The 21,370-nt window shown below is 48.9% G+C and overlaps 1 protein-coding gene across 1 annotated transcript; it reads left to right on the top strand.

The window, feature by feature from the left end:
• The first annotated feature begins 1,029 nt into the window (after window positions 1-1,029).
• Window positions 1,030-19,949, top strand: Klrg2 (killer cell lectin like receptor G2). The gene is made up of 5 exons (XM_052173481.1): window positions 1,030-2,634; window positions 9,185-9,286; window positions 9,653-9,798; window positions 13,171-13,274; window positions 13,616-19,949. The coding sequence occupies exons 1-5, from the start codon at window positions 1,830-1,832 to the stop codon at window positions 13,734-13,736; spliced, it is 1,278 nt and encodes a 425-aa protein (XP_052029441.1). The 5' UTR covers window positions 1,030-1,829; the 3' UTR covers window positions 13,737-19,949.
• The last annotated feature ends 1,421 nt before the right edge of the window (window positions 19,950-21,370 follow it).

The following is a 21,370-nucleotide window of genomic DNA, read 5'->3' as shown; positions in this document are numbered from 1 at the left end:
GTTGTTGTTGTTGTTTGCTTTTTTGAGACTCCGTCTCCTGTAGCTCTGGCTGGCTTGTATATCATCATGTATGATCTTAAACTTCTGATGTCCCAGGTGCTGGGATTATTCTATTCCCGACCTGGAAATCACAGTTCCATGCCTTTTAAGATGCATTTTCATGAGACTAGGAGAAGATAACTCCCGTTGGTAAGGAGCCTGCTGTGCAAACAGGAGAGCTTGAGTTTGACCTCCAGAAGTCAGACTTTAGCTGAACTGAATCACCTCTCATTGTTTCTTGCTTTTGTTATTTTTCTTTTCTTTTCTTTTTTTTTTTTTTTTTTAAGATTTATTTATTGCCAGGCGGTGGTGGCGCACGCCTGTAATCCCAGCACTTGGGAGGCAGAGGCAGGTGGATTTCTGAGTTTGAGGCCAGCCTGATCTACAGAGTGAGTTCCAGGACAGCCAGGGCTACACAGAGAAACCCTGTCTCGAAAAAACCAAATCCAAAAATAAGATTTATTATTATGAGTACACTGTAGCTGTCTTCAGACACTGCAGAAAAGGGCATCAGATCTCATTACTTATGGTTGTGAGGCACCATGTGGTTGCTGGGATTTGAACTTAGGACCTTTGGAAGAGCAGTCAGTGCTCTTAACCATTCAGTCATCTCTCCAGCCCAAGAAACCTTTCTTTCTCTTTCTCTCTTTCTCTCTTCTCTCTCTCTCTCTCTCTCTCTCTCTCTCTCTCTCTCTCTCTGGTTTTTCCAGACAGGGTTTCTCTGTGTAGCCCTGGCTGTCCTGGAACGCACTCTGTAGACCAGGCTGACCTTGAACTCAGAAATCCGCCTGCCTCTGCCTCCCAAGAGCTGGGATTACAGGCATGCGCCACCACCGCCCAGCTTGTTTGTTTTTCGATTCAGGTTTCTGTGTGTCCTGGCTCAGCCCTGGCTGGCCTCGAACTCAGAAATCTGCCTGCCTCTGCTTCTCAAGTGCTGGGATTAAAGGCGTGCAACATGACGGCCCATCTGCTTTTGTTGTTTTTCAAGATTGGGTTTCTTTGTGAAGTCCTAGGTGTCTGGAACTTGCTCTGTAGACCAGGCTGACCTTGAACTCAGGAACCACCAGCCTCTGCTTTAAACTTCCTGTTTTATCTGCTAGCCCTACCTTGGAGCACTGGTTAGAAATAGTAGTGGCCTTACACCTCTTCAGAGTAGGGAGGTGCAGAAGGGACCTTAACGAATCTGTATTTTAAAAGGCTATTTAGGAACTGGAGAGATAGTTCATCGTTAAGAACTTGCCCTATCATCAGAAATCAAGTTCAAATCCTAACACCAACATCTGGCAGTTCACAAATGCCTGCAACTCTAGGTTCATGATATCTAAGTTTCAAGAGATGGCTATATGCACCCTATTACACACAAGTCAATAATATTACAAGCAAATCTATAATAACAAAAACCAATTGTAGTGGTGCATGCCTTTAATCTCAGCACACGAGAAGTGAGTCCTTCTGTGAGTTCAAGGCCAGGCCGATCTACATAACAAAATAACAAGGACAACCTAGACAGATCGTCTCCCCAAAAACCAAAGCAAAAAGGCAAAACAAAATAAAACGGGTGGGGCTCCGGAAGGAGGGACTAATCTGCTTGTCCCAGGGTTCCCAGTGCTGCCCTAAGAGCCACCGCCCACCCGGTGACTCGTTCAACCGGGTCCTCCCAGCAACGGGTGCCACGGATAGGCCGGGCTGGAGTTCCAAAGGGTGTGGCCAATATAGTCACAGCCAATCACACAGGGTCCTCTAGTAAAGTTTACTTAAACGACCCGAAGCTTCTGGGGACCCATCCTAGAATGCAACGCTGGTTCGGTGAGTCTCGCGCGGGACGGAGCGGACCCGGGAAGGATTTGGAGGAGGTCAGGGCGAAACCCGGTCCAGCGGAGCCCTCGGAAAGCTCGGAAATGGAGCCGCCGCAGGTCCCCGCGGAGGCGCCACAACCCAGGGCATCCGAAGGCAGCCCGAGGCCGGAACGGACCGAGCGGGAGGCGACGGACGTGCAGCCCCAGGAGCGCCCGGAGAAGTCTCAGCCTCCCGCCCTGTCTGGATGCCCGCGCGTGCCGCCGCTCAGTCTGGGCTACGGCGCCTTCCGCCGCCTGGGCTCGTGCAGCCGCGAGCTGCCGCCACCGAGCCCCTCGTGGGCCGAGCAGCCCCGGGATGGCGAGGCGGAGCTGGAGCCCTGGACGGCGTTGAGAGAGCCCGCGCCCGGGTCCTGGGCGCCCGTGGAGCTGCAGGTGGACGTGCGCGTGAAGCCCGTGGGCGCGGCTGGGGCTAGTCGCGCGCCCTCGCCCGCGCCATCCACGCGCTTCCTCACCGTGCCAGTGCCGGAATCGCCAGCCTTCGCCTGCCGCTCCGCTCCCACGTTCCAGTGGCTGCCCCGTGACCCGTCACCAGGCTCCACGTGGAGCCGAGGATCGCCGCTTGCCGCGACCGCGACCGAGCCTGTCGGCCCCGCTGAGGACTGCACGGTCCCCTCGGGCTCGCCCTCCTGCCGCTGCCGCTGCCGCTGCCGTGAGCCCGGGCTGACCAAAGACGACGAAGCGTTGCTGCAACGCGCAGGCATAGATGGCAAGAAACTGCCGCAGGCCATCAGGCTCATAGGTGAGTGCTCAAAAGTGCATGTGCCCGGTCCCCGAATTAGACTACCCAGGAGCCCGCTGGCTGCTCCAAGTCCACCCTGCTTCTGTCTCAGAATTAATAAGAAGCAACCCAAGATCCTGCCCCCAGCCCTCCTCCAGGAAAGTTTCTCATTCCTTCTTAGCCGCATCTTGGAGAAATAGAACTCTGGGTAAGGTGAGGGGAAGTGATTCAGTATCACGAGGCAGTGGTGGCCTGGGTACACTTCCAAAGGCTGGGCTCCTTTCCGCCTTGAGGAGGGTCATCCATCAGCACACAGAGTTGGCCCCGTGCAAGATGGCTGGGAATGTGTTTTGCTTTGCTTGTTAAGGAGAGGCAAGCCTAGCGGTGCAGAAAGCCCCTGCACTGGTTTGCTTTTTCCTACTGTGATAAAACAACCTGGGGAGGAAAGGATTTACCGTTACAGTTTATCATCAAGGAAAGCCAGAGCAGGAACCTGGAGGCAGGAACAGGAGCAAAACCCCGGAGGAAGGCTGCTTCCTGGCTTTCTGCAGTTTGCTCTCTTATACCACCCCCACCACGCCTGCGCCTGCCCGTTGTAATTAAGAAAATGCCCTACAGACTTGCCTACAATCTGTACTTGCCAATCCGGTGGATGCATTTTCTCAAGGGTGGCTCCCCTTTCCAGATAACATGAGCTTGAACCAAGTTGACAAAACAGTAACCAGTGTAGCCCTGTTGCTCTGTTGTGGTTGGTTTACTGAGCCATCCTAGGTAGTGGGTGTTAGAGTTTCATTATTAGCCTAGCGAGAACAGAGAAGCCTGAAGGGGGCTAGTACCTTGCCCAGTAAGCAAACTGCCCAAATGTGGGGCAGTGGGAAGGTTAGGCGATAGGCAGCACCCAGGGGTCCTCAGGTAGGGGGAGGGCTCAGAGGCTGAGATCACTAAAACCATGAGTTCGCCATTGCAAGTTTCCCACAGGCTTGGTGCCTCTTGTTGATGCAAATTTAGCACCTTGCAGTGAGAGCATCGTAAGCCTGGCACAGGCTCCCTAGTCTAAGGTGCTTCTCTCACTGAGGCTCTGGGGCAGCAGTGTGAGAGCTTCTGCTGTCTGTCTCAGTGGTATTGGGCTGAATCCGGCTGCGTTGGCCCTTTGCCTCCTTCAGCTCCCCTCCCGTAAGGACCCTCATGATTACACCGAAACTAGGACAGCCTCCATTTCAAGGTCAACTAAGTAGTAACCTCACTTAGGTCCAGGGTCATCTGAACCTTAATTCCTCTTTGCCTTACTTTAGTCACTGTTCTAGGGATGATGACATGCACCTCTTTAGGGAGATGTTATACCAGCCTATAGCTTTTTATATAGTGCTTTTATATTTTTAATAAAAATAAAAATATTTTTATTTTATATTGTCTGTATACCACTTACATTCCTGGTGCCTACAGAGGCCAGAAAAGGGGGTCAGAGCTAGACCCCCTTTTTATTTTTAATTATATATTTTTTATATATTTTAATTATATATTTGTATATAGTGTTTTTATGTTTTTAATAAAAATAAAAATATTTTTATTTTATAATGTACCACTTACATTCCTGGTGCCCACAGAGGCCAGAAAAGGGGGTCAGAGCTAGACCCAGAAGTTGGTTGTAAGCCAGACAGTGGGTGCTGGGAACTGAACCCAGAGCCCTCCAAGAGCAGCTAGTGCTCTTTTTTTTTTTTTTTAAAGATTCATTTATCTATAATATGTAAGTACACTGTAACTGTCTTCAGACACCAGAAGAGAGTGTCAGATCTCTTTACAGATGGTTGTGAGCCACCGTATGGGTGCTGGGATTTGAACTCATGACCTTCAGAAGAGCAGTTGGGTGCTCTTATCTGCTGAGCCATCTCTCCAGCCCCGCCGGCTAGTGCTCTTAACCACCGAGCTCCTTTATCAGATTCTTCAAAGAATCTGGGTTTGGGTTGGGTTTGTTCTAGAAATTAAGCTCCTACAGTGTGTGGAGGGGACCCTGGGAGATCAAGCAGATTATCACAAGAGAGGCAGTCGAAGCAGGACTCTGATTTGCGGGATCCCAGCTGGTAGATGACACAAGCCGGATGCTTCTCAGTCCTGTGCAAACTTGGAAGGAGCAAGCTACTGTGGAGAGGGTTGGGGCTGTTGCTTCTTGGTCTAGGCCCTTGTTTCTTTGGGCAGGTACCCTGAAGGAGCTGTCTAGCTGTGAGTGAAGGCACTGAAGACCAGGAGATATTTTAAGATAGGGTCTCACATATGCTAGCTGAAGAATGACCTTGAATGTCCAGTTCTCTCACCTCCATCTACCAAGTACTAGGATTACAGGAATGTGTGTGTCACTGGGCCTGGTTTGTGTGGTACTGGGGCTCCATGCATACTAGGCTATAATACCCTACCAATTGTTCAGGCAACTGGCAAAGCAAGAGTTCATGAGCTGAGAAATGGGATGGTGGGTCGTCTGCCCTTCCACAAAGGAAACCATGGGAAGAGTTGGAGATATAAAGGAGCCTGGGTCTTCAGGACCCTGTTTGGATGAGGATCCACGGGCCCACGGGGTGAATGCTTCTCCCTCTGGTCTTGGCCTGGATTTCCCTTCTCTCACCCCCAAAGGCAACTTAGGGGTCTCTCTGTCATCCTCTCATTTGGACTGTGCCTCATTATCCCAGGATTCTCCACACAAGCGAGGATTTCTCCCTCTAAGTATCTCCTCAGGCGGGTGGAAGGCAGAGGCGTGGACTTGCCCATACCTCCGACACCTGGCACATCCGTGTCTTCTCAGACTGTCTGTCTGTACAAGTAGGAACATATTACTCCCCGATCCCTCTGGGGAGAAGACAGAGTGTTTGATCTTGGTGGTTGTCTTGCAATTAGCACACATCCTATGCAGAAGGATCTGAAGACGAGCCTCACCTGGACCCCGTCCTCCATATTGCCCAGGCAGTAGGGAGCGATAAGAAGTTGTAAGCACACGTCAGTTTGACTGAAGTGTAGAGGGCGGGACGGGGACACTGTTGGAATGAGGCTGGGGGATGTGGACTCTTTGGAGGCAAGACGCATTAGAATTCCAAAGATGAGCCAGGTTTTGATGGGGGCGTGGGGTGGTTAGGATTTTGAAGCAAGAATGTTCTTGGTACTCAGTGCGGAGGAAGGCCGACATCACTTGGAGCAAAGGCCCTGAGCAGAAGGAGGTGAACCTGTTAAGCCTGACTCAGGCACACGTCCCTTTTAGTTCTCTTGGGGACATCGGGTCCTTTAGCAGTAACTGCAGAATTATTTTTAAAGATGAGAAGGTCCAGGTCTGGGAAGGGAGAAGGCAAAGCAAGGGGACCTAGATGTTTCTTGTGTTTTCACAAGTTGAGTGTGTTCAGAGGGCATTTGTTTACTTGTGTGACTAAGAGTCGCCCAGCCTGGCGACTCACATCCACAGTCCACAGTTGTTGGGTTCCATAGCTGCCTGCAGCTATTACGAAGTGGGTTTCTGGAACAGAAGCTGAGGGATAAATGGGAAGGGAAGGGGCAAAAAGAAGTATGGCTAAGACAATATTCACTGATCAAAGCCAGAAACTTTAATGGCGCCAGACCTTTTAACAGTTTGGGCAAACCCTTCCCCCCAGACTCCAGGCTGAGTTCCGGTGGAAGTTGTCTAGCTTCTCTTGGAGGTCCTCGTCTTGACTGCTCCGGCAGCTGGGTGGGTCACCTGCTTAATTCAGGAATTCCTAGACCTGGAGGAACAATACCTCGAGCACTCGGCCTTAGGTGGAGCAGGATCCTGGCTATCTGGGAGAAGTTAACCTTGACCAAAGTCAAACTCTGACCAAGTGCAGGACTGCCCCAATATGGCTCTGTACACACAGTCCCAGCTCCCAGGAAGCTAAAGCAGACGACTAAGTGTTCTGGGCTACCCTGGGCTACATGTTGAGATCTTGTCTTATTTTTTGCTTATTTGTTTGTTTGCTTGCTTGCTTTTTTGTTTGTTTTTGGTTTGTTTGTTTGTTTGTTTTTGGTTTTTTGAGATAGGGTTTCTCTGTATAGCCCTGGCTGTCTTGAGACTCATTCTGTAGACCAGGGTGGCCTTGAACTCAGAAATCCGCCTGCCTCTACTTCCCAAGGACTGGGATTAAAGGCGTGTGCCACCACAACCTGGCTGAGACCTTTCTTTTCTTTTAAAATGAAAATGTGGCAGCTGTGGTGAACGGATCCCTGTAATCCCTACATGCCAGAGGTTGTACAAAGAAGTCAAAGTCTGAAGCCAGCCTGGTCCAGAAAACTCCTGGCCACCTGAGCTGTAGAGAACTTATTTTCAAAAGAGAAAACAGAGAGCAGTGGGGTGGGGCCATCATCTTTGCCTCTGTAGGGCCCTTGCCTCACTCAGTGGCTTGGAATTATGTGGGTGTCCCTGCCTGGTGCGGGAGAACATACCCACTAGGTTTTATCATGCTCTGCTTTTTGAAGGTCAGAGCCAAAAGCACGTCGAGCCGCTGGAGTTGAGCTGCTGGAGTTGAGCTGCCGCCATCTATAGGGACTGTGGGTTTATGTCCCTTGTCTTGGCCAAGCTTTCCAGTTCTGCTTTTATTATTTGCAAGCCCTAATTTAGGCCTGGGACATGGTTTGGTAGTAAAGCATTTGTCTAGCATGAACAAGACCCTGCTGGAAACTGTTTATACATAGTTTTTGTTGGAGTGGTTTACTTCTAACATGTGTGTGTGTTGCCCTGTTTATATCTGTGCATCATGTTCCCAGTGCCTGCAGAGGCCAGAGGACGACATCTGGTCCTGTGTGGCCATAGTTGTGAGCTCGGATGTGGGTGCTGGGAATTGAGAGCCCGCTGGAAAGGCAACCAGTGTTCTTAAGGCCTGAGCATCTCCAGCCCCTGGCCTGAAACTTAATGCTCCTGCTTCAACCTCCTGAATGCTGGGACCACAGACTTGTGCCACCACACTTGGCTGTCTGGTTTCTTTGACTTAACATGTTTCAACTTAGCACATCATTCCCTTTCATTGCTGGTTAGTATTTCCTGGCATAAATATATTATGTTTTGATCAAACACTTATCGGCTGATAGATATCCTGAAGATGGGAGCTGGGCCGGATGGTGTTCCCTTTAATCCCAACACTTGGGAGTCGGAGGCAGGCAGATCTCTGAGTTTGAGGCCAGCCTGGTCTACAGAGAGAGTTCCAGGGCAGCCACGGCTACACAGAGAAACCCTGCCTCCAAGGAGAACATACATATAAAATGGAGAGGTAACTGCACCGAGGCACCCATCCCCCAGTTTCCCTGTGGACGGATGTGACAGCTGCCTCAGGCTCCCTCCACCTCCCCCCCACCCCCACCTCCATACACCTACACCTCCCTCCCCCTCCCTGCCAGGATGGAATGTGCGCTTTCACTGGGAGTCAGAAGAAGCTGTTTCCCCCTAAGACACTTTTCTGGGGTATTTTTGTCACAGCTGCAGAAGAAAGTAAGCCGCCTGGTGCTCACTATTGGGGAGACTCGGCCATTAAAGCTGTGTCTCGGGCCAGGCATGAGAGCAGCTTCTTATAGGGTTCATTTGTAGTCTTATTAGTGGCAGGTGGCATGCACGCACCACTGGATGTGTGTGGAGGTCAGCTTGTAAGAGTTGGTTTTCTCCTGCCGTGCAGGCCCCGGAGAGCAACCGCAGTCTTGGTAGCAAGAACGGTCACCTGCTGAGCCTTGTGCCAGCCTTGGTTACAGCCTGTGAGCTCAGCTTCTCAGAAGGCCACATTGGGAAACATAGTAAGACTCTATCTCAAAACATAAGGACTGCTGGGTATGGTGGTTCATGTCTCTGAACCCAGCACTCCAGAGGCAGAGACAGGTGGGCTTTTGTGAGTTCAAGACCAGCCTAGCCAACATATGAGTTCCAGGACAGTGATGACCCTGTCTCAAACAAAACAAAACAAACAACCCATAAAGATGACAGAAAAAGAGGTGGGTATGCCCTGCCTCCTGTTGTGCACACGCTCATTCCCTGCCCACAGCCTCCCATCTACCTCATGCCCTGGGACTATTGACAAGGCCCATAGCTGCCACCACTCACAGCTGAGGAGAACTGAGTTTGTACCTGTCTTCATCCATGACCTCAGACCTGAAAGGCAGCTTAGTTTTGCTGACCAAAAAAAAAAAAAAAAAAAAAAAAGACAGTGAGTCAGGACTTGACCTTGATTGACCTATGGAGTTGCAATTTAGCCCCTGCTTGCTCTTCTGTGGCATGTGACCCCCAGTGTCCTGAATCCCCCGGCCCCCGCTGCCTGAAGCCACCTTGCCCACACCTACTGCCTGGCACACACTGCGCATGGGGTGCCCGTCCCTTGCTGTTTTGTAGAGCCTTCCTCTTCTAGCCATGTGAGAAGGAGGGAGAGCATCGCAGCATGCCTCTCCTGCACACCAGGTTTTGATCTAACCTGGGTGCTTCGCCTCTGTATCTGAGCCTGGGTAACCATGCAGCTGGTGTGTGGGCATAGGGTGGAGACCAGTGTAATTCTGGGCTGTTTGCAGTTGGGGTGGCCTCTCATAACTTGCCTCTCTGTTCCCTCTCCAGGACTGCCCCAGTACATGAAGTCTCTGCGCTGGGCTCTGGTGGTCATGGCGGTGTTGTTGGCCATCTGCACTGTAGCTGTTGTGGCCCTGGCATCTAGAGGCGGTATGCTCTCCCATCCCTGTTCTGTGTATTTACAGCACCTTTGAGGCCTGAGAGGGATGGGAGGTGGAGCATGAAGACATAGGCCTTATTTAGCAAAGAGAACAGAGCTCGACCCTTTTCTTCGGTCAGTCACAGCCTGTGGCCTGACTGGTAATGAGAACACCAGCCCTATCCAGGGGAGCTCTGCACAGCGTGAAAGCTGTACAGCCTTCCTAGGGCTCTCTCCGGCCCCCGTCCTTCCACCTTCCAGCTCCCTGCCCATAGATTCACCTCCTCAGCCAAGGTCGGGACCAGGGTTTGTTTTGTCAGTGTATTGATGCGTTGCTCCTTGGACACTCCCCTTGACTGACAGGTCTCTGATTTCAGGAGCCAAGTGCCAACCATGCCCTCAAGGCTGGGTGTGGTTTCAGGAACACTGTTACTACCTTTCTGAAGACCGCCAAGACTGGGAGGGCAGCCAGGCATTCTGCTCAGCCCACCAAGCCACACTGCCTCTGCTGAACCACACCCAGGTAAGGATGGCTGGCTAGGAGACGGTATATGTCATCCCAGATCCTGAATCTGAGCCCTGGAAGGACCCTCCCCACTGTGTGTGTGTGTGTGTGTGTGTGTGTGTGTGTGTGTGTGTGTGTCTGTCTGTCTGTCTAAGAGTTATATTGCTGCAATAAGACACCGTAACCAAAGTCAAACCAAAGTCTGTCTGTCTATCTGTCTGTCTAAGTTAGAGTTATGTTGCTGCAATAAGACACCGTAACCAAAGCAACCTAGGAAGGAAAAAAAAGATTTCCTTTTTTTTTTTTTTTATTTTTAATAGCTTTTAGTCCATCCACCTAGGAAGTCCAGGCAGGAGCTGATGCAGAGGCCCTGGGGTGGTGCTGCTTCCTGGCCTGCTCAGCCTGCTTTCATGTTACCCAGGACCTGCCAGAGAACAACCCCTACAATGGGCTAGGACCTTCCATATTAATCACTAATCAAGAGACTTGCCTACAGCTTTTGGTTGTTGTTTTTGTTTTGTTTTGATTTTTCAAGACAGTTTCTCTGTGGAACAGCCCTCCATGTCCTGGAGCTCACTCTGTAGATCACGCAGGCCTGAACTGACAGAAATCTGCCTGCGTCTGCCTCCAGAGTGCTGGGATTAAAGGTGTGCGTCAGCAGTTTATAGGCTAGCCTTATATACAGGCATTTTCCTAATATTCCTTTTCCTCTAGATATGTTTTTTACACAACTTTAATCCCAGCACTCTGGAGGCAGAGGTCAGTGGATCTCTGCGAGTTCAAAGCCAGCATGACCTACACAAGTTTCAGGCCAGCCAGGGCTACGTAGCAAGACCTTGTCTTAAAAATAAACAACAAAAAGATACCCTCTTCCTAGCTATGCCTGGGCTTGTGTCAGGCTGACAAAAACAGTCAGCACAACTGACCCTTGCCGTACAAAGATATCACTTATTAAACTATAATATTACCTTTCTTTTTTTATCCCAAGAGCTCAAATTAATATAAATATCACAGTACAAAACATCCAACATTGAAAAGTCCCACAGTATTTAAACTTTTAAATCCTTTAAAAGTTCAGTCTCTTTAAAAACATCCAAAGTCTCTTTACTTTTCAAAGTCTCCCAACTTTAGGATACTAAAATATTAGAAATATTTTTTTACACCAAAAAGGAAGAACAGGGGCACAGTTATAATTTGAACAAAGCAAAATCGAGCCCTGACTACATAAGTAACTCCGTGCCTAGGGTTTACTCCCAAGCTGGGTTCCAAAGGTCTCAGACAGCCTGTCCCCCCTACCCCCCCACCCCCCACCCCCACCCCCACCCTCTGTCCACAGCACATTCTCTCAGGACGCCAAGCCTCAGCTGCTCTCCAAGATCTCTTCATGCCTTCAAAACCAATATTATCTGGGGAACTCATACATTTCCAAGGTCGGCTGCCAGCACAAGGTAAAGCCTTGGCCTACTCTGGCCCATAGAGGAAACACTTCCCACAGAATTATGCCTCACTGATGCTCGTCTATTCTTAATCACAGCCCCAGCTGGCTAGTATCAATTGGCCCGGCAAAGCAAAGGCATCACTACAGTGATTCTTAATTCAAAAACATCAGATGGCTCTGATAGTCTCTACAGGACTCCCAAGCTTCCCCTGAAATCTCACAAGCCAAACCTTCGTCATCATCTCTGCCTGCGCTCAGCATCATTTTGAGACAATGTTCCCGCAGCATCTCATTGGGTTCTGAGCACTCCAGGACTTTTCCAGCCTAGAGTTCACCACCCTCCCCAAACCACATGACTAGATCTGTCGCAGCATTTATATCTAGTTGAGGTTCCTATTGCTGTGATAAAACCCCATGATCAAAAGCTACTTGTGGCTTATAGTCCAGCTTCTGGGGAAGGCAGGGCAGGATCCTGGAGGCAGGGGCTGCTGCAGAGGCCATGGAGGGATGCTTACGGGCTTGCTCCCGTGGCACGCTCAGCCTGCTTTCTTACATGGCTCTCTTGAGTAAGAGAACTTGCAGAATGAATATAAATACTACACACACACATGTGCACGTTTTCTGGATAAATAAATATTTATTAGAATGGACTCAAGCTGTGGTCCAGTTACTCCAACAATAGCTCTACCAGTGGAAGATTAAAAATATCCAGTAGTTGTTCAGTCGCGAGGCTGGATGTCCCTGCTGGTCTTCAGTATCTATCTGCCAGAATCCTGAGGAAGTAGGCTCTTATGCCAGTGAAAGAATGGGCTTGCTAGTGAGCGTAAGAGCAGCAGGCAGAGAGCAAGCGGCCTTCTTCCTCGTCCTTTATCTCGGCTGCCAGCAGAAGGTGTGGCCAGATTAAAGGGGGAGCTTCTGGATCTTCCCGCCTCAAGGATCTAGACTAGAAGTGGTTCTTCCCATTTCAAATTATATAAAAAATTATATAAATTTCAAATAAGATAAAAAATTTGATAAAAAAATCCTTCACAGGTGTTCCTAGCCATGTGGATTTAGTTAATTACAGTTGTTGCCAAATTGACAACAACTGAATAGCTACCAGAGGGTCCATCATCACCAACCAAGAAAACATCGACATGGATTTGCCTGTGGGCCAGTCTTAGGGAGCCACTCACTTTCCCAGGGAAGATTCCCTTTTCCCTGCTATGTCTGTTTTGTCAAGTTGACTTGCGTGTGTGGATGTGTACACATGCATGTGCTCTTGCATGTAGATGCCAGAAGTCAGCCTGGAGTGCTGTTCCTCAGGTGCCACCTGAGATGAGGTCTCTTTTGGATCTGGGGTGCACCAATTTGGCTGGGCCGAATGGCCCTGTGGTTTCTGTAACTCTTTATGTGAACATTCGTGCACACATTGTTTCTTATTGCTACGGTCATGCTACAGCTTTAGTGCATTTATTATGGGGAGGAGGAGGAGGAGGATACACATGCACATTCCACAATGTGTGTGTGTGTGTAGCTTAGAGGACAGTTTTGAGGAGTTAGCTGTCTGCCTCCATCATGTGTATCCCAGGGATGGAACTCAGCTCCTCAAGCTTGGACGAAAGTCGTTTTAACCTCTGAGCCATCACCCTGGCTCCACGCTCGCCTGTGTAATAGCTTTAACACCACTGGCCCATGCAAAATAACTTTGCTGCTGTAGAGACTACACCAATAATCTGCCCCGGGCCTCCCCTGACCTTAATCCCTGGCCCCCATTTACCAGCCCTTCTGGCTACTGGCCCAAGCACAGTGCCAGGCCACCAGCAGGCATTCAGATCATCTTCCATGAGTGCAAGTTCATTGCAAGACCTTTGACTGACTACTTCTTGGAATGGTAGGCTGGGATTCGGGGCAAATGGATGCCCCAGTGTGCCACGATGTGCAAAGAGTAACTGCCTGCCTTTCCCCCTCAGGACTTCTTAAGAAAATTCCACATCACCAAGAGCTCCTGGGTGGGGGCCCAACGAGGCCCTGAAGGCTGGCACTGGACTGATGGGGTCCCCTTGCCATCCCAACTGTGAGTTCCTTCTTCCTCTGTTGTGCTACAGCGTCCTTTCGCCCCACCCAACCTTCATTACTGAGAGGAGAGGGGTTAGCACTGGCTTATCCTTGCACTGCAGCCCTGGTGTGGGTCCCCAACACATTCACCCAGACAGAACTGCCATGGCTGCTTTTCAGGTACAATGTCTGTAGCTTAGGAATTTGGTGACCATTAGGAGGCACTGCCAGGGCTGTTTCCAGATATTTCCTGCCTGTACAGTGACTAGCACAGTACTGTGCCTGTATAGAGGACAGGCCCAGCAACCTGAGTGTTTCCTCTCTCTCTCTCCTCCCTCACCTCACCTCACCCCATTGCAGGTTCTCTGAAGACTCTGAGGACCACCCAGACTTCGGCTGTGGGGGTTTGGAAGAAGGCAGGCTCGTGGCTCTGGACTGTAGCTCTCCCAGACCCTGGGTCTGTGCCAGAGGGACCAGATGACTCAGTCTCCCATGTTAGACATGTCTGGAGCTGTGTCCATTGCTTTTGTTTTGGTGTGACCAAAATATCTGACAGAGACAACTTCCAAGAGGCAAGAATGACCAGGTTCACGGTTTCAGAAGGCTGTACCTGGCAGAGCTGCCCAGTCCACAGCAGCAGAGGAAATGCTGGAGCCAGGGGTGGGAACAACCTTCAAAGGCCTGTCACTGTTGACATAACCTCCACAGACCAGGCTCTACCTCTTCAAGCCTCCCAAGTCACCCCTAAATCTAGCACTACAGCTGGAAGCAAACCTGTGGCTGACATTTCAGATGCAACCCAAAGCATTCCTGTACATCTCCTGAAGATTCATGGCTGTCTTGTTTTGAGAGAGGCTCTCTCTGTACCTATGGCTGGCCTGGAACTTACTGTGTGGTCCAGGGTGGCCTTACATCCCTAGGCAAGCCTCCCAGAGTACAGGGATTACAGATGTGTGCCACCACACCCAGCCCAGGGCTAACTCAATGCAAAATGTATTCAGTCCAATTTCAAGAGACTTTATAGTCTTAACAGTTTCAATGTTGTTCAAAAGACCAAAGACCCTTCAGGCTTGTGCCCACAGCTGTGGGTGGGGGAGCTGCATAAACCTCCCCACCTTCCATTTTCTCCTCAGACAGCCTCATGCTTCTTAGGAATCTCCACTTGCCAACCTGGGGCACTCTTGTTCTTATGACCAGGCAGCCCCACCTTCTCTGCCTTGCCACAACCTTAAGAGATAAGCTAGCTGGGAGTCCTGCCAATCCGAATGGTGGTCTGGAGCGGATGAGTCCCCAAAGGGAGGCACCAAACCTATTCTGAGATGGGCTGGCTGGAATCCCCTTTAAAGAAGTGGGGCACCCAGGGGAGGTGGTGTCCACCCCCAAAAAAGAACCCACAAGTTCACAAACTAAAAGATTTTTTAAAAGACTAGGCCCTCACAAAATGGTTTAGCAGGTAAAAACACTGGCTGCTTTCCCAGAGGACCTGGGTTTGAGTCCTAGAACTCTTATCAAACTGTAACTCCAGCACCCCTCACCCCCACATCACAGCCGCATTCTCAGACACTGGATGGACATGATGCAGATAAACATCCAGGAAAAGCACCCATAGACACGAAGTGAGGTGGGGGAGCCTTGTAGAAGCACATACAATAAATAAATTTGAGAAAAGATAACACATACACACACCTGGGAGTGGCAGTGAGGGAGTTGGGTTGAGTTGGGAAGAGCCATTCTAAATGTGAGCGGTAGCATCCCATGGCTGGGGTCCCTCCCTGCTTCCTGGCTGTAGCAGCAGTGTGAGCATAAGCCTCGCCTCTGCCAGGCTTCCCCAGCCTGTTGGCCTGCATCCTCAAACTGGGAGCCAAAACACACTCTCCCTCTGTTGTCAGATATTTCATTGCAGCAATATATTAGTGAACATCATTGTGGACTGAGCACCCCTGGAACATCTGGCCATGCCCTGCTCCCTAACGTATTCCACAAGCTACTGAGGGTTCCTGTCTCTAGGTACCCGTCCCTAGATGCTTCTCTGGTTCAGGGCTTAAGGTGTATTCATTCTTAATTCCTTCTTTTTGAGAAGGAACTTGTTCTAGCTTCTGGTCCTTGTTCCTCATAGGAACATCTGCAGAAGAAAACATAGCTGCACTGTCCTTGCATGTACACCAGAAGTCTATTGTCTGTGTGTCAGTCTGTCCAAGCAAGATAAAAATCTAGATAATCCATATCTTTACAAGTAGCACAGCTCTTCGAGTCTTCCCACTCTACTGGCTGTTTTAATCAGCCAATAAGTAATACCAGCAGCATTATCAGGAACATGCCTTTGGATTGAATTGGGTCCCTCTTCAAACTATGGAAGTTCTAATTCTCAGCACCTATAATGTGACCTTTATGGAAATACTGTGTGCACACTCAGGTAAAAATGAGACCATTCATGTGCCTAATCAAATATGACTTGTGTCTTTATACCAATGAGATGGCTCAGCTGGTAAAAGCACCTGCTGCACAACCTGTTGACCTGGATGTGATCCCCAAAATCCACATAGAGGAGGAAGAGAACTCCCACTTCCACATGTGTACAAGCCCTGTGCAAGCGCGCGCGCGCACACACACACACGCGCGCGCGCAATTTTTAAAATGCAGTGCTGGTGCTCAGCAGGTAAAGGCAGTTACCATCAAGCTTGATGACCTGATTTCAATCCCCAGGTCCCACAGGGTGCAAGGAGACATTTAGACTATCTGTAGGAGTCTGAGAATAAAGACACCAAGTAATCCTGCCTCTCAGAGATATCAGTTCCCATTTCTCAGTCTTACAGGTATGCTTTAGTCCCTGACAAAGTTCTGACCACAAGTGGACAACCCATGCTTCGGAGAGAAGCTGGCCTTGAACTGCAAAGGCATTTCTCCACAATGCACATGGATCTGTGGGTTAAGGTGTGTGTGTGTGTGTGTGTGTGTGTGTGTGTGTGTGTTTCAGTGTCAGTGTCAATCTAAGGATATCCCAGGGACACCATCTGTTTTCTTACATTAACAGCTCTTGTGCGCTGTCCAGAGTACTTACCTGTATTAGCACATCTAATCCCCACCACGACCTAGTGAACTAGTAAAGCTACAAAGTTTAAATAGGACAAGCAGAAAAGGGGAATTGGAGTGGTTTCTCTTCACATGATCACCTTTCTCCTTTTGGACCATTTCCTCCCTAGAGGAACAGAGTCACCAAAAGTGCTTAACTTACCTGTCCTCAAATCAGAAGATAGCCAACCTAAGCTGGAGGCTTCTGGTCAAAAGACGGCTCTGAACACCGTAGGCAGTCTCTAGTGCCACCCCTAGATTGCTGAACTGCAGCCAGGAATGAAGTCACACTGCAACCAAAGTGGAAACTTCCACACTGCACTGAAATGTGAAAACAGTGAATGGGAGGAAGGGAGTTTTCGGCACAGGCCAGCAGGTGAGTGGTACAGTGAGCAGTAGGAATCTTCCAGGCCTGTGTGACTGCTATTCCATCTCGGAGCCTCAACGAGGATAAAGGAATGCCGGGCAGCAGAGGGGAGGTCAAGAGTGCAGACCCTGGAGACGTGAATCCACACTTCATCAAAGAAGACATGTAAACAATCAAATAAGCACATACCATGAGTGACGAGACAGACCATGGTGACACAGCCTTACAGTGGATCACCCTCAGATATAAAGACAAATGTGAAGAGCACTTGTAACTCTTGCAGAGGGTCTGATTTGCTTCCCAGAACCCAGATGGTGGCTAACAAGCATCTGGAACTGCAGCCCCAGATCTGATCACCTCTCATGACTACCATGGGTGCTAGGAATGAACATAACATACATGGAGGCAAGGCATGCACACACACTTTAAATTTCCTATTTTATTTATTTATTTAGTTGTTTGTGATGTTCTTTTGTTATAGTCCTGGTTGTCCTAGAACTCACTAGGTAGACCAGGCTGGCCTTGAACTCACGGAGATCCTCTTGCCTCTGCCCCAAGTGTGGGAATTAAAGGTGTGTACCATACACATGGCCACATCCTTTTTTAAAATACTGGTGTTTTGTATGTGTGCTTGTGCACACCCATGAATGTAAGTGGGGTGTGGCACTGTATATGTGGAGGTCAAAGGACAAGTTTGGGTGTCAGTCCTCATTTTTCAATAGGATGGAGTCTGTTATTCACGGTTGCACATGCCACGTCAGCTGGCAGCCAAACTTCTGGGTTTCTCCTTTCGGCTCCCATCTCATGGTAGGAGCCTCCACATCAGGCTTTATATACGTTCTGGGGGTTAACTCAGGACTTTACACTTGTATGGTAAACACTGTGCCACTGAGCTACTTTCTAACCTGTAAACGTATTATCTATTGATAGTCACAAAACACAGATGAATCTCAGGAAAAGCAGCCAGACTTGAAAGTGCCTACTGATAATTCCACTTGTGTTCTTCAAAAGGAGACAGAACTAGCTCAACAATAGAGATAATTCTGCCAGAAATAAGGCAAGGCAGGCTTTTCAACGGTGGGATAAGCTTGTCAAGTTTACTGAGTATGTAACTGCTGAATGTCACTGGGGGAAAACTCCATCTCAGAGTTTTTGTTGAAGAGGTGGCCTTTCATTTTTAAGGGAGTGGGACTTTGTGGCAAGATCTCACCCAGCTAACTTTAGATCAAGGAATGAAGATGCACAGCTTTAATTCAAGGAGACAAAGCCAAGCAGATCTCTAAATTGAATGCCATCTTTTTTTTGTTTGTTTGTTTGTTTTTCCGAGACAGGGTTTCCCTGTATAGCTCTGGTTGTCCTGGAACTCACTCTGTAGACCAGGCTGGCCTAGAACTCAGCCTCTGCCTCCCAGAGTGCCTGGGATTATAGGCGTGCGCCACCACGCCCAGCTGCAGCAAGTTCTTAAGCTTGAAGAAAAGCTTAAGTCCAGGCACAGCAGTATACACCTTTAATCCCAAGAGAAGGAAGCAAGGAGATCTTGGAATTCAAGGCCAGTCTGGTACAGAGAAATTTCCAAGTAGAGAAAAGCTTGCATCTAGGCATTGTGGATCACACCTTTAATCCTACCACTTAGGAAACAGGCATGCAGATCATGGAGTTCAAAGTAATCTAGAGAACAAGTTCCAGGAAAACCAAGCTTAGGCAGAGTAAATTCATTGAAAACAGAAAGCTGGTGATAATAAACAAGGGGACCATGTTCCAGGCCCAGCAGAACTCTGCAGCTGCTTCAGCCATGTGGCTCTGGCTTTAGAGTCAAGAATACATGGGACTACTGGGACAATTGATGCTGGCTAGCTGGAAATTACAGTGGTTAAGAGCAGCATCACTGAGGTGAAATCTGAGAAGTGTTTTCTGAGAGCACAAAGAACCTGTGTTCCAGAGATAGCCAGGGTTGTACTTAGTGCTACAGCTGGACTTGGTAATGTGTAAAAGTCACCAGGTGGTACTGGTTTTGAAGACATGAAGGGGTCATGGAGAACAGCTGAGGCTTAGCACTATGAAAGGCCACTGGGGAAAAAAGTGCAGCCTCAGTTGCAGTCAACAGCCCAGGACTGAAGGGGTCATGCAAAGAAGTTGAGGCCTGGCATCATGAAGAGAGCCTATGAAAGGCTATTGGTGAAGCCTAGTTGCAGCTGAAGACTCCATGTATTGTAGATGCCAGTACCATGGGATGATCACCAAGAACAGCAGCAGCAGTGGAGTAAACCAGAGTCTAGAGTGCTGCAGAGGGCAGAGCTGGAGTCGAGACCCAAGCCCTTTGGAGGAGCCCAGATGATGTGTGGCTCCCAGAACAGGAAGCTGTAACTGTTGAAGTTGCCTTGGAGACCCCAAGATGCCAGACCTGCACGATGTCTGCTAAGGAAAACTACTAAGAGGGAGTGGAACCAGTCCAGGAAAATGAAGTTTGTTGTAGTCAACAAAGATGAAAAAGGAATTCTAGCTCTGAAGACTACTTTGACTTCAGCCAAGAAGATGCAAGAGTTTGGAGTTTGCCCAGCTGGTTTCCTATCTTGCTTTGGGGATTACAGTTAAGTAACTGGATGAATCTCAGAAGAGACGTTGAACTCTGGACGATTACCATGGTTAAGACTGCTGTAGACTATTGGGACATTGGAAGTTTGACTAAATGTACTTATGGCTAGATACGGGCCCCACAGAATTATGTATTTAAACAAGCCTGTGTGTGCAGGAAGTAGAATGTGATGGCTTGAATAAACCTGGGCCAGGAGTGGCACTATTAGGAGGTGTGGCCTTCTTGTGTGTCATTGTGGGCATCGGCTTTAATGCCTTCACCCTAACTATCCAGAAGCCAATCTTCTCCTGTTTACCTTTGGAACAAGATGTTGAACTTTCAGCTCCTCCTGCTCAATGCCTGCCTGGGTGCTGCCATGCTCCTGCCTTAATGATAATGGACTGAATCTCTGAATCTGTAAGCCATACCCAATTAAATGTTGTCCAAAAAAGAGTTGCCTTGGTCAAGGTGTCTGCTCACAGCAGTAAAACCGTAACTAAGAGGATGGGTTTGTTGGGTACTGCTCTGATGTTGCTATATATTCAAATGCTAAATTCTGTACCCCAAGATCTCGTTGCCCAAAGATGAGCAAATTCTCTCATATATCAGCTTTTGTTGTACAAACTTTGGTTCCCAACTTAACTATTGGTTAAATAAAAATGGCTACAGGCAATTACTGAATGGAATAGAGGTAGGCAAGTTTTCAGTTACCTGATGGAGGTTGTAGGTAGGGTCCACCAGGAAAATTAGTAGAGGGAGAAAAAGGAGTAGAGGTGGGGTTAAGGAGAGAGGGAGAGGGAGGGAGGGGGGAGGAAGCAAGCATGAAGGTGAAGAAAACAAGAGGTCTCCATTTGTCTTGATGGACCAGCAGCATGTGCCAGAATGAAATGCCTCCTGGAACACCAGACTGCTAGAGCAGAAATGACTCAGGAAGATTCAAACAGCAGGTATTGGGAGAACACAGTTGGGTAAGTGGCCAGTTCAGTGTTGACTAAATTAGAGGTAATCCCCAGTAATTTTGCAGAGCCTAAGAAATAAATCATAGTTGAAGCTCAGTGGGGATAATTCTTGTATTTTACATTTGGCACCAAATGTGTGGCACAGAACCAACTGAACCTGAGACAGGTCACGGGGTAGAGGCACAGCACTCCCCCAAAACTGGTCTGCAAGGTTCAGAGTCCATCCGAGAGAGCTAACTGGGAGGTTCCCTCTCTGCATAAGGGGATACTCTCCAAGCAAACCACATGGGGCGGGGGGAAGGGAGGGACAGGGCCACCCTGCCTGGGAAGCAGCTGAGACACAACAGTTGGCATTAAATCAGTGTCCCATCTTCTGTACTGGGACAGGCAGAACCAACTCACTCCTCACAGGCAGGTAGGTGCAGCAGACCAATCTGGTCCATCTCCTCTCCTGGAAGTTTCTTGGCCCCAGCTGCCTCCCTGCACCACTGTGTCTAGGCAAGAGCGGGGCAGCCAAACCTCTCTCCTAGGTGCCCACTGCAGTGGCTGCAGTCTTCCATCAGTGTGCATGCTGCCAGCCACACTACGGGCCCATGCTCTGGGCAAGCAGCACTGCCGGCATGGAAGGGGACTCATTCCATTTTTCCAATAGAGGAAAAGCCATAACAGGCCACATGTAGGAGACAGAAGACAGCACCTGCTCATGATCACAGAAGCTGTTTTTTTTTTTTTTCCCCTACAATCAACCCCACTCAGTTCTTTGCAGCCTGAAATCCTATTGCCTTCCTTGTTACCTAAAGAATGCCCTAGCATAGTAATTTATTTAAAAGACTGCTTTTCACAATTCCTTTACAAGAACAAGATAGATTTACTTTCACAGCGCCCATATTTAACCACTCAATGCCAATCAAAAGGTACCAGTGAAAAGTCTAGCCACAAGGAATGGTGCCAGTATTTTGTACAACAGCCAATGGAAATAATTCATGAGCAATTTCCTCAGTCCTTTAACTTACAATTAAATCGGTGATATTTTGCTGTCAGATTCAAGTGGTAATACCTTAGGAAAAAAATGTTTTAATGCAGCAAAGAGATTTTTACCTAATTGGGGATTGCTCCTGAAAAAAAGAGTGGAGACTATTAATTATAAA

Source organism: Apodemus sylvaticus, chromosome 2 (genome assembly GCF_947179515.1).
Source record: "Apodemus sylvaticus chromosome 2, mApoSyl1.1, whole genome shotgun sequence".
Taxonomy (NCBI): Eukaryota; Metazoa; Chordata; class Mammalia; order Rodentia; family Muridae; genus Apodemus; species Apodemus sylvaticus.
The sequence above is the reverse complement of the archived record's forward strand: the minus strand, read 5'-3'. Positions and strand labels throughout refer to the sequence as shown.

What these genes read in the sequence shown, in the direction of transcription:
- Klrg2 (XM_052173481.1), top strand. Translation starts at nt 1,830, where the DNA reads ATGCAACGCTGGTTCGGTGAGTCTCGCGCGGGACGGAGCGGACCCGGG. An exon ending in GGCCCTGGCATCTAGAGGCG is followed by an intron (nt 9,287 to 9,652) that starts GTATGCTCTCCC and finishes CTCTGATTTCAG; the next exon opens with GAGCCAAGTGCCAACCATGC. An exon ending in CTCTGCTGAACCACACCCAG is followed by an intron (nt 9,799 to 13,170) that starts GTAAGGATGGCT and finishes TTTCCCCCTCAG; the next exon opens with GACTTCTTAAGAAAATTCCA.